We start from the raw sequence: 13236 nt of genomic DNA, 5'->3' as shown, positions 1-13236 counted from the left end.
GGGAGGGGCAGAGGGAGAAGCTCGATCCCAGGACCCCGGGATCATGACCTGAGCCAAAGGCAGACGCTTAACTGACTGAGCCACCCAGGCGCCCCACAGAGATCCCCAATTTTGCATCTAAACAGCAGAGCATCACTGGGGGGATCCCACAGAAGCCATCTCTCTCTGGGTCCCTCTGGAGCGGCTCAGTGAAATAAAGACCAAGGACCGCCCAACTTAAACCCTGTAATGCCACGGAGTTTCTTTGTGACTTACAGAGGCCTCCTCCTTCCTCCCTGCCACATGACCATTCAGTGGGGGCAGAGACTGGCATTGTATCATCTTCGTTAATCATCTTCAATGAGACTGGAGGGGGAGAGGGGCCTGAATTAAACTGAATTAAATATGGTGCCTTCCCTTGCTGGTTATATATTCTTGTAATGGGGATAACACAGATTTCAAATACTACAGGACAAAACACGGTTAGTGCCTTGAGCAAGGAACCGAGAAAGTCCAGAGGGAGTTCACAAAAGGATCCCCTTGAAGAAGGTTAATCAGGGTGATTTTTAAATCCACTCATAGCAGAAATCGGGAAAGACATCATGGAAAAAGTGGTATTTGAACCAGCCTTTGAAAGATGGATAGGCTTTAGATAGACAAAGAAGGAAGTCTGATAGTAAAAAAAAAAAAAAAAAGGCACCCCAAGAGCAGTTAAAATAATGCATCCTGAGAATGTCAGGAGAGAAGGCGTGAAAGGGGACCCTGAGAGCACATCGGTCTGGACCTGGGATTATCAGTAAGTGTGCAAGCTGGGCCCCAGGACCTCCAGGGCCCTTCCAACTCTGAGTCTGTGACTCCATCCATTTGTGGCCTAGATGCATCCAAACTGGTTTCCAGGCACCACCCATCTCCCTCTTGTCTGCTCCAACCCCCGTCCAAGTTGGTGTAGACATATGGGATCTGAGGTCGTCTCAGTATCAGCCTGAGCAAAATGCAATTAATACGTAGAATCTGCATTCCAAAGTAAACCAAGACCGTATGTGATTGTTTACTGTGTTGAGATTACCCATCTCTGTCCATCAGAGCTGACAACATGAACGGAATCCTAAACTCCCAGATCAGGATGGTCTGTGTCTCCCACTGGGCCAAAAACAGAGCCAGTGCCCAATAAAGCCTTCTTGTTAGAATGGCTGTTTTGTTCCCAGATCTTTCAGCTGGAGATCTGTGGCCCTTCAGAAAAGCCAGAGCCTCTGGTCACTGAACACGCAGCTAGAGGTCGGTGCAAGGGTTGGGGACACGTGTCTGTCCCCGGGCAAGTGCAGGAGACAGGGATGGGCCCTCCTCCCCTGTGAGGACCTGAGGACAGTCCATTCTCAATGAGGAGCCTGCTCTGGGGAGGCAGCAGGAAGCAGGGGCCCCTGGGGGAGCCTGGTTCAAACCCAGGCTGCAGCCTTTACAAGCTGTGTGACCTTGGGTAAGTTGCTTAATTTCCCCAGGCTTCAATGTCCTCATTTATAAAATGAGAAAAATCCCAACAAAACAAAAAATGTTATCTCTCTGAAAGGGTCATTGTGAGGATTAGAGATAATTTCGGTCTCAATACATGATAGATATTATCATTAATCTTATTGTTATTATGCTGTGACAGGTGCTACGAGGGCCCTGGGGATAAAGAAATGGAAAAGATACAGCTGTGTACCCCCCTGCAGCAGGCAGACAGAGCCCACCGCCTATCACGCAAGAGGAAATGACAGGAGGGTGCCAGGAATGGAATCGGAGGAGCGGTAAGTTCTGTCGGCAGGCTTACGCAAGGTCTCCTGGAAGGGGATGCACGTGGACCAAGTGTAAAGGACAAAAGAAGAGTAGAGTATATCAAGGAGAGGAGGGGATAGGTGCAGAGGAGACAGCAGGATCAAATGAAAAGAGGTGTGAAAACCCAAGGACAACTTGGCACCCCGGGGACAATCAGGGAGGCGGGCTCCCTCCCGGACTCTCTCCCCGGGCGAAGGTGGGCTGCGGTCCAGGAGCACTGCCCACTAGCCAGGAAGGACCCCTCTGACCAGGTTCCTCCTTGCCCCTGCTTCTCCCCTCCCCCAACGCACAGGGCTCCCCGCCCAGCCAGGGCCTGATGACAAGCCAGCGTTCCAGAGCCCCAGCCTCTGATCCAGGCTCATCTTCCAGAGCACCGGCCGACACATCTGGCCCGCATCTGAGCAGTGTCCAAAACTCCCCTCTGGGGCCAAGAGAGCCAGTCAGGATGCTGGTGAAGAGCATGCTGGGAAACTCCCACAAGGAGCCCGCATCGATATAATCAGGTCTGGTGGAAATTAAAAGCTATTAGGAACAGGGCCGGATTTATCTTTATATCCAATAACATGCATTGTAATGGTGATCATGCAGATGGGAAATTAAACCACATCTCGGCTTCACTGGAGGCCTTAATTTTTATTTATGTTGGTGCACAGCCCTTTGCCCTCTTTCCCCCACCCCACCCACTCTGGAGAGCCAGTTCTCCTCAAGACCAAGGCCCCCAGGAGAGAAGGAAAGGGTAGGGGTCTGCCGGATCATAGGTGAGAAGTTCTGTGCTCTTAGGTCTTTAAATAGCCCAATGGAAGGAAGAGGACCAGCTTAGCGGAGGGGAAAGGCAGGGGGAGAAAGGGGCAGGTGCAGTAGGTAGCTCTGGGGAAAAGTACCATTTTGGGAAAGGTTGCATTTTGGTCTCTCCAGCCTCTACTTGGGGAAAGCACAGTCAAGAAGCTGCTTAGAGTTTCAGCAGGGAGGCTCACCTGCTCCTCGCGAGTGTGGACAACAAGGCAGGCTAGCCTGTGAACAAATACCCAACTCCCGGAGCTGGTTTAGGCACCAAGCCTTTAATTCCTTCCAAATCCCCTCAGAGAGAGGCATTGCAGGGCAGGCTCCTCATTCGCAGGGGCCTACACCCACCCCATTGTGCCCCCTCCTCGCAGGGCATCTGGTCTTCCCAAGGAGATGTCTCCTGGGGCCCCCTGCTGCTCTCCAGCACCCGCTCCTGTTGGCCCTGTGGTCTGTGGAGGATTTGAACCCAGACCTGCCCATCCAGAGATCAAAGTCAACACTTTCTTTTTGCTCCAGAAGCCGACCCTAAGGCATCAGGGGGAAATAACGGGCTCCTTGATCCTTCCTTAACTCCAAGGCAATCTAATCATTAAATCTTCCCCCACCATGAGAAACTGCCATCCAACCTCCCAGACAAACACACACACACACACACACACACACACACACACACACACACACACACACACACACACACACACACACACTGGGTACAGTGTACGGATGTCAGAGAATCCTATTTTTATGGGAAAAAAAACAATAAACAATTTGTATTTTCCAAAATTAAAGCATGCAGCATGTGGGCCCAAGTTCTGGCCTCTCATCTACAGAGCCTGGAGGAAGCAAAACTCCAATCTCTGGTTCTCATGGATTCCTCTGGGAGCGTGTTAGTTGGATTCATGTGATTTGGAAAGTCTGTCCCTGGATCTAAACCATAGCTGTAGAAGGATCTAGAATGATTACGGATGGTGCTGGAGGGCTGGGCAGGGGAGGAAAATTCTCCAAGGCTAAAGGAAAGAAAGGGGTGCTATAGAACCAAAGTTTACCAGAGCCCCGCAGATTAGCATCAAGCCCACTTCCCTGATAATTATGCCCTTTGGGGCCACCAGCCGTGTCTTGACATCAAAGACAGCCCTGAAGCACCAACTACAAGGGTCACCTCGGGGAAGCTCACTGCCTCCAGCTCCTACGCACAGGAGTCAGGTAAACCTGTCTTCTCTCCCATCGGAGCTAGACTTCGTACCACCCCACACCCACCGCACTCACCCTTACATCAAGGCCATTCCCACATTCCTTCAGAACGCTTCCAACCATCCATTCGCCCTCCCCTGGAACACTGAGTGTGTACCTGCCCTGCATGTGCAAGGGGGTGTGTCAGAAGCCAGGGATGTGTGGATGAACACCAGCCAGTTCCCACCCTGGAAAACTCAGTCTAACGGGGGAGGCAGAGCCTGTGACGTAGTGGAAACGGATACACCACAACAGGAAACCCCCAGAGGAAGGGAATGCGCTCTTCCACCCCATTATCATCATCATCATCAAAGCCACAGCTGTCCTCGGTGTACCAGGCAGCGTTCAGAACGTTTCACATAGATTAACTTCTTAAACCCTATAAGGTGGGTCAATCATCATCCCCATTTTATTGCAGTTGGGGAAACTGAGGCACCATGGGGCAAATGACCTGCCCAGCTGGTTAAACAGTAGGGTGAGTCTCAACCCAGGCAGTCTGGTCCCAGGGTCCAGGCTCTTCGTCACTGCACTCACCTCGATTCCACAAAGCCTTCCCTAAAATCCAACACTGACTTTTTTCCCCTTCCTGAGGCCAAGGCCCTCCTTGTCTACAGCACATATTTAAAGCCTCACAGTAACACTCTACTGGACACATTTGCATGGGTGCAGGGAGGCAGTTCTGTGTCGGGGTGAGTGCACAGGTGGAAAGAACAGACCTGAGTTCAAGCCTTGGCCGCCTGCTTAATGGATCCATTACCCAGAAGAAGTGACTTGACTTCTGTGAGCCTGTGTCCTCTTCTGTAAAGTGGAGGGAGAAATACACTTATGGATTTTTATGAGGATAAGATGAGATCATACGTGAAAGTTTCTTAGCCAATGCCTGGCGTATAGTAAATGCTCAGATAATAACTGTTATTTAATACTACTCCTAATAATTAATATTTTAATGAGTATAACTCTTAGTCCATAAACTCAAATGTATAAGAAATACCACATTCCTTCGGGTTCTGTAAAGCACCTTCACTCTGACTCTGTTGGATAAACGGGACATTCAGTCTTCATTTTGGGGGCTTCCCCCAGTAATGTGTCAAGGTCTGGGGTCTCTCACCAGCCGGTTGTCCCTGCCGGCATGATCCCTTTGGGTCTTGGCTGTGTACCTTGTGCCTCCTTTGGACGTGAGAACCCTGGCCCCCGTCCCAGACCCTGTGGAGCCACACACAGCCACCCATTGTGGGGTCCAACCGCTTCCTCCAGCTGTACCCACTAAGCGGCCCATAGTCCCATCCCCATCCCTGGGCTTCATCTGTCTCCCGTTTGTTCCTTGTCCTCAGAGGCTCTCTTCCCCAGCTAGAATACCCATCCTAACCTTTCCTATTAGCTTATGGTTTTACAAAAGGCAGGAAGAGCAGCTGTCCTCAAGTAGATTCGGGTTCCTGTCCTGCTAGGAGCTCTGAGGCCGGGAAACATAACGGCCTGGCCATCTGCTTGGAACTGAGAGAAGGAAAAAGTACCAGGAGCAAAACACCAATTAACGTCTCCAGAAGAGTAGCCTGCCATGTTAGCTGTAAATATGCCTAAGCATCAGCTCTTCTCCTAGCTAGGTGTCGGAACCATGGAAAGAGCTTTAAAAATACTGATGCACAGGTTCTCCCACTGAGATACTGATTTGGGGTCGGTCCCCAGCACCAGTGTTTTTCAAAGAGTTCCCCCGGGACTCAGATGTGTAGCAGGATTAAGAACCCCGGCTTTACAGGTGTCATGCATAGATGTCTGCCTCCCCTAACTAACCCAAAAACCTAGCAGCTGGAATCATTTTGTATGGCCAACGATGGGACATCAATGCTGCAGGGGCACTCCGCACCTGGCCAAGTCCCTGCATTTCACAGAAAGGAAAAACCAAGGTCCTCAGCAGAGAAAGGACGAAAAAGCAGGAGAGCCCATGCCACGCAAGGTGCCAGGATGAAGGCAGTGATGCCAGAGCAGTGGGGAAAAAAACCACCATTTTGTAACCAGAGGCCAAGAGGTATTTCGAGGACTTAAGGTCCTCTCTTGGGGTTTCCAGACCTGATTTCCTGTTGAAGGGAAAGGGAGCCAGTAACAGAAGGCTTGCTCTAACAAGGTGAACCTATGACATGGTACTAACCTCTTCCCCCAATACCCCAGGAGAGAGCGAGGCCAGCTAGAATCCTAACGGGCTCTTCAGCCAACTCATGAAAAAATAGTCCCATAGGCATGAAACTCAGGTCTGGTCCTCTGAGGACCCGGTGCTCACTGCTCTAGTCACGTGATGTGGGAACGCTGGCCACCCAGCCGGCTCCAAGCTCCTCTCCCTACACAGCCCTTCACAGTGAAGGGGCTTCCAGCTTCACCTCCCACCACCAAAAGCAAAGGCAAGCAAAGACCCAGGAGCCAGGAAGGACGGGGGCCCCACTCTTTTGGGGGAGTAGGACCCCTCCTGTGTCGGACAGGACATTTGCACACCGAGCAGAGGCCACCGGCATATGGGTTTTCACCGCCCCGCACAGAGACGTACCAAGCCAAGACCAAAGATGCTCTTGGGCCAAAGCATCACCAGAACAGTAAGAACAAATCAATCACCAGAACCAACCTCAAGAGCTCAGCTCAACAACCAACTCAGCACCTCTGCTTCATCTCTCCTCTCGCCCCCAGCACCCCTCCCTGCCATGGCCCCACAGTCCTGCCTTACCTGGGATGATGGAGACCGTGTCCTTCTCCCAGGACACAACGCTAACATATTCCTGCACTGAAGAGGGGATGAGGCACTTGAAGACGGCCACGTTTCCACGCATTGACCTTTGATCCTCCACCCGGACGGTGTAGGGTTCCCTGAAAACTGCAGAGAGATGAGGGGGTGGGAAGAAGGGGGGGTGTCACAAGGTTGGGACACGGTGGGGGCCCAAGAAGGGAACAGAGAGCCAGCTCAGCTCCCTCAGCAGCCCCAGGCCTCACCACTCCCCCACCTCCCATTTAACCAGCCCAGAAGTTCTTGCCATGATCTTAACTCCTGCCTGAGCAACCTCTTTCCTGCTCCACTGGACAGCCTCCTCTCCCTCAGAAATATCCAGTCTCCCTCTGCAAGTCCCTAAGTCCAACTTCGAACCTTTCTAATTTCAGTGAGTATTTAACAAACCATTGGATTGGAGGAGACTGAGGGCCGCACATCCAACAAGAGGATATGTAGGTAACAAGGAAATACGATAGAATTCCTCGAAGGAAATCACACTTGATTTCCTGCATTATGCCTGGCCCAGGGTGGCGACAGTTGGGGGCATGGTGACCATAATTTGCCAAAAATAAAAACTGTGACACATGACCTAACCACAGACTTTTGTGCCACTTCAATGTGAAAGGCGGCCTGGGAAAAACATAGTTGACACACAGAATTTTCTGGAAGGGCTTGGTGGTTTATAAGGACAATGGAAGAGAATATTTAAAACTGTGATTATCTCTGAAAATGGACGGTCTCCAAGATTCTCCAAAACAAAGTATCCTTACTGTTTCCTCCTATCTCCTGACACTGCCTACAGCCTGACCTCCAGGCTTGCCCTTGCCTCCACAGTTAACTCTTCCTTCCCTGCAGCGCGTGCAGTGGAGGCCCCCACCTCAGGCCCAGGGCTGGTTTCAGGGGGTGCTGTCACCTGCAGCCACTCCACATGTCAGGTCCCATGGGTGGGCTGGCTGGGCCTTGGGGGTGGGGCCCAGGGGCCTGCCTCTGCCCCTCCCTTGTCCTCCTCTGCATGGGCCCTTCTGGGCTCACTCCATCCTCCCACCCCTTCTCTGCCAAGCAGGGCTGGTGCATCCAGATTCCCACTGCCTCCCGACCTCGCCCCTTAGCAGGCACCTGTGCAGCGTGCCCTCCTGCTCTCCCGGCCACGGTTGCCAGGGTGATGCTCGGGGCCCCGCGGCCCTCTGGCTGTGCACCTGCAGCCCCTCTGGCTTCATCAAGAGCCACTTAATTGGCTGGGTCTCCAGTCAGGCCAGCCCTGCCCGGCCCCCCCAGGCCTTTCTTCTCTCCCTGCCTCCGTGTGGTGATTGTGGCGGGCAAGAGATAGAGCTGAGGTGGAGGGGAGGTGGAGATGGGGGGGAGGAGAGGAGAGCCCCTCGGCCCGTTCTCTGGGGCGGGGGTCTGGCCTTCCGTGGCTGTGGGCAGGGCACTGCCCGTGGATGTGAGGAGAGCATGCAGGAGGCCAAGGGGGAGCAAACACAGGAGGGAAGCAAAGTGGAAGAGTAGAAAAACCTGGGGTTTGTGGGCACACCCCCTGGGAGAGTCCCAGGGGGCCCGCAGAGGCCAGCAGCGAGGAGCAAGCAAGTAGCCCCTGCCTCCTCCTCTGAGCCACTGCGTGACTCTGCACCAGAGCTGGTCAGCCTTCGGAGCCTCGGTTTCCTTATTTGTAAAAGGACACAACAGTGATGGTAATAGTGTGTAAAAGGCCTGGCCCAGGGAAGCACTGGGGGAAGGTTGCTTGTCATTACAGCTATACCTCTGACCCATGGGCCACGTGCCCTTGGGCAAGCCACTTAACCTCTCCTCATCTTAGTCCCTCATTTGTAAGAAACACTTTATAGGATTATTGTGAAAACTGCATCCTAACCCAGTAACAGGCACGTAATAGGAAATAGCCCGAACCTCCAGACACTGGAGGCCAGAGCTGCACCAAACCCTTGTCTCAGGGCTCCCGGCCCAGCACCTGGTGGTGTGAGGGGAACAGTGCAAAGGACCTACTCCTGAAAAGAAGTTCCACGGGGAGGGGCGCCTGGGTGGCTCAGTCGTTAAGCGTCTGCCTCTGGCTCAGGTCATGATCCCAGGGTCCTGGGATCGAGCCCCACATTGGGCTCTCTGCTCTGCGGGAAGCCTGCTTGCTTCTCCCTCTCCCATTCCCCCTGCTTGTATTCCCTCTCTCGCTGTGTCTGTCAAATAAATAAAATCTTAAAAAAAAAAAAGAGGAAGTTCCACGGGGAGCCCAGGAGAGAGATGCTGAGCATGGTCCTGGATTCTAAGAGCTCACATCTCCCCACGAGCAAGCCAATAGGATGAAGACTAGCTCTTTAATTAAGAGCGCCCACCCCACTTCACCCCCTGTATGTACCTGTTCCTAACTACTTGGAAACTTGGACCTCTGAGAGGCATTCCTGAAGCAGAGGGAACCTGGAAGTTAGAGATCTTGCAGGATCTGTCACTTGGCAGGCAGGTTGGGAGGCCTTCCCTGGAACCTATTTTTCTTCCCTCCCCCGGCCCACACATTCATCAGGAAAGATGGTGCCTCCAAGCCTGGTGTCACCCCAGTGGGCTAGCTAAAACACTACCTGTCCTCTCCCACCCAGAAAGCTCTTCTAAGAAAATCGTTCCCCCAACTTCAGTGCTTCATTATTATTTCAGGCACACCTTACAAATGATGAGGACACACCAGTGTATCATGACATCCTAATTAAGAGAAGCTGATCTAAGCCATTCCCTTGACTCCTGACCTAACCCTGAGAAAGGAGATTTTCTATTTTCTTTAAAGACAGCAGCTGAAAAACCCGTCCCTCCTTGCCTCCATCAACCCTTCCAAAGACCAAAATCCTTCACGGCTAAAATTTTCCATCATGACTTTTACCTAAATGCCTGTTCTCATGAGACAGAGCATACTCAAAGATCCATCAACAGAGGAATGGATAAATAAACACGGTAGAGTCGAACAATTGAACAACTACACGGCCGGCCATGACAATGAACAACCCCGTTCAACGATGCCCAGCAGCAGGGGTAAACCCCACAAACACAATAGTGTGCAAAGGATTCAAGAGAATACCTACCACAGGACTCCATTTATATAAAGTACAAAAATAGGCAAACACCTATATTGCTGGAAGTCAGGACAGTGGTTTCCCCCAGGAGAATGGTGACAGAAAAGAGCATGAGGGGGAGCTTCTGAGGGGCTGATATTGTGTATCTTGATCCGGATATTAGTTGAAGTTGGTGAAAATTCACCAAGCTATCTACTTATAATATGTGCACTTTTCTTTAGGTATTTCAACAAAAGCGTTTTTAAAAGAAAGAAACTCACTGGGTGTGTTTTCCAGGACTCAAGCACTGAAGTGAACACGGGATTTAAAAGTGCTATGTCAGTTAACCATCGCGTGGAGCGGTGCACCGGGCAGGCACCAGCATCAGCTTTGCGGAGAAAGTGCAGGCTTGGAGAAGTGTTCTCTTTGACTAAGGACATGCAGTAAGCGGGGAGCTAAGATTCCAAAGCACTAGAAAACTTTCCTTCAGAGACGGACTTCCTCCACGCCCCTCCCCGGAGCACGGCACACAGGTCTCCTCAGAAGGAGGGGCTCTGCCCGCTCGCCATCATCACCGCCCTCCAGATAGAGCTCCCAGCCGGGAGCAGGTGGCTGGCACCTTACCTGCTTTGACGCGGATGTTGGGGCTCCGGATCTTGCCGGCTGCATTCTCCGCGGTGCAGAAGTAGTCATTGTCGTGGATAAAGCTATTGAAGGCGGAGGGGGAGAAGGGGTAGAGCTGCAGCGTCCCGTTGGCGTGGACGTGCCGGATGTGCGGCACGTCGTAGATGTCGTCCCCCGTGGCCAGGTACCATCGAAGGGCCGCGCTGGGGGAGCCCGCGGCCGGGCAGGGCACCACCACCCCCACGGAGCTGGAAAAGGTCACCTGCTGCAAGGAGTCATTTACAAAGTAGAGGCTGGTGCCGACATCTTCAGGGCGAGCTGCAGGGAAGGGGAGAGGAGAAGCTGGATTAGCCACGTTCTGGCAATAACCTCCTGGGCCACTGAGGCATGGGCCCCACCCCCACTCGGAGTTCAAACACCAGTCACTCGGGAAGCACTTCCTGAGCGCTGACTATACCCCAGCCACTGGCACGGGTACACAGGAGACAGTTCCTGCTCCACAGAAGCTTCCAGCCTAGCACGAGAATGGCAAAAGTTAAAAAACACCTCACTTTCCATGCCAAGCCAAGCCCACAGAGAAGAGATTGGCCCTCACTGTGCTAGGTTGGAGAGTCCGAAGCCACGAGCCACTATTGGCATCCGCTGTTGACATTGAGAGAAGCTGACATTGCTTAGACTATAAGCATTTATTGAGCACCTACTATATGACATTCACACCCATGACCTCCATTCACCCAGACAACCCTGACAGGAGCTGGTGTCACCTTTGTTTTTAATTTAAATCATTCCCTTCTCTAGGCTGAGAATAGTTATGTGATGTGCCAGAGAACACACAGCTAATAAGCAACAGACTGGAATTTGAACCCATCTCTCCTAGGGAGGATCTTCGTGCACTTTCTATCACACCATGGGGAGAAAGGTGAAGGGTCTCAAGACCGTGCTAAGAGGAAAGAGGATGCTTGCTTGGAGCAGAGAAAACCATAGGAGACCCTGGGAGTGGGTCTTCCACCTGTGGGGGCCGTTCTGGGAAAGGCCCAGCCCCCGAGGGCCGAATGAGGACCAGCGGTACTGTGGGTGGATAAGATCTGGGTCGGGAAGCAAGAGACCGGCCCAAGGTTCTAAACCTGGCCCTGACACGGACGGACCGTGGTGACACTTGCCCTCTCTGTCCATCGGCTCCTTCGCTTATAAAACGCCGGGGGTGGCGGGGGTGGGAGTATGGACAGGGCTACAGAGACCTCACGCATCCGACTCGCTGACATGTTCCCATTACCGCACCCCGGCACGTGGGAGAACGTCCTCAGGACTGGAGCTGCCTGACTGGGGCAGGGCCACCCGACCACGAGGACAGCTGTCTGCAACTCTCACACCAGCATGTGGCCTCAGGCTCTCCTGCCCTATGGGATGCAGCCCTGAATGGTGGAATCAGGCCCTCCCTCTGTGCTAAGGAGCCTGCCTCCTTAAGATGGGCCACCTCGGAACAAGTGGGGACAGCCCCGAAGAAGAGAGGGCCCAGTCCCAGGTCTACAGCTCCCGCAAGCCCCTCCCTCTCCACCGGGAAGATCAAGGAGCAAACAAACCACTCTGCTGCTTATTTAAAGAACATTGCAGGGAACCCAACTTGACCTCAATTTCCACAACTTTATGAGAAGGAGGAGGGCCTGCATCCGGACTGTATTAATATTCTTGGCTTAACTCTGAGCCGAGCCTCCAGGGAGAATATACCGGGCAGCTTGTTGAGGGAGGCCATTAAGCCTCATTGGTCAGAGCAATTCACATCATCTCATAAAAAGCCATGATGAAGCCATTAGCAGTAGTGCTGGAAAACACATTCATTGGCTCCTTGCTGGGGTGTCAGGGGCATCCTCCTAGCAGCAAATGCATTTGCTGTCCCTACCAGGCATCGCACCCTTAGCGGCTGAAAGGCTCTTGGGGAGGCAGTGGCCCCACCTTTCCCTCCTCCTCCTCACACTGCCTCCCCTGGTGACAGTCCCAGTGCTGGTGGGTGAGCAAGCCTGCTCTGAGGAGCAAGAAAGGGGCCCATCTTCTGAGGGGGAACCGCAGAAGCTCAGAAACATGCCTAACTCACAGTGGCTAGGGTATTCTCCAAGATCAGGAAATCACAGCATTGCACAGGTCAGCAAAGGCAGCTTAGGAAGGCTTCTCTTAGGACCCAAATTTGCCAGGCTCCCTTTCCATGGGCCTGCTCACCTTCTGTGAGATGTCCTTATTGAGATTCATTCAACAAATATTTGAGAAGCATCTCTTCTACATGCCAGGCACTGTTGTAAGCACTTTACTTAGAGGACTTCTTTTAACATTCCAACAATCCTATGTGGTAGATACTGCTATCATCCCAGCCTACAGATGAGGGTAGTAAGGCACTGAGAGATCAAGGCAACTTACCCAAGGCCACGCAGCCAATGAGTGAGGGCTCTGGGACGCAGACACAGGCAATCTGAGCCCAGAGTCTGACTTCTATACAATTAGATGATTGTAACCATTGCAATAATAAAAAGGGGGCTTTCACTTCCTCAAACACCACCTGACCACCAACATCCATACTTAGATGGCCAAGTATAGGATTAAAATACCGGCACAAATAGATACACACACACTCCTCGTGGGAAGGGCCCCTGTTGAACTCGACATTTCAGATAATGCTTAGCCTATGGGAGCAGGGACAGCACTCTGGGGTTCTGGAGGCTTCCTGAGACAACCTAGTTAATCAGACACCCTCTCCGTGGCAGCTTTATGGATTGGGGGAGGCAAAAGCCATCAAGGTACAGAAAGACTCTACATTGTGCCTGACAAATGGACTTGGTAAGCTGAGAAAGATTCCTGACAGAGAGAAATTCAGGAATTATCGGATTCAAGAAGAGGGTGAGAAAATATTTACGATGTAGCCCTCAGGAATAATAATACCACCAGCAATGAGAACAGCGACCATGGTTTTCACTGTTAACTATAGGCCAGGCTTGGAGCTAGACCCATTATAGATATTATCTCACTTAATCTTCA

The 13236-nt window shown here is 52.2% G+C and overlaps 1 protein-coding gene across 1 annotated transcript in view; it reads right to left on the bottom strand.

The window, feature by feature from the left end:
- DSCAML1 (DS cell adhesion molecule like 1) overlaps positions 1-13236 on the bottom strand; it is a 340991-nt gene that overhangs the window by 314873 nt on the left and 12882 nt on the right. The window contains exons 2-3 of the mRNA XM_028106023.2: positions 10216-10533; positions 6512-6658 (exon numbers count right to left, since the gene is read on the bottom strand). Of these exons, the coding sequence (XP_027961824.1) occupies positions 6512-6658; positions 10216-10533 (465 nt within the window). The remainder of the gene's footprint in view (positions 1-6511; positions 6659-10215; positions 10534-13236) is intronic.

This window comes from Eumetopias jubatus, unplaced genomic scaffold, assembly GCF_037043125.1.
Source record: "Eumetopias jubatus isolate StellerSeaLion01/CBP00866 unplaced genomic scaffold, mEumJub1_p1.0 scaffold_13, whole genome shotgun sequence".
Lineage (NCBI taxonomy): Eukaryota > Metazoa > Chordata > Mammalia > Carnivora > Otariidae > Eumetopias > Eumetopias jubatus.
This window is presented reverse-complemented; position numbering and strand designations above follow the sequence as displayed.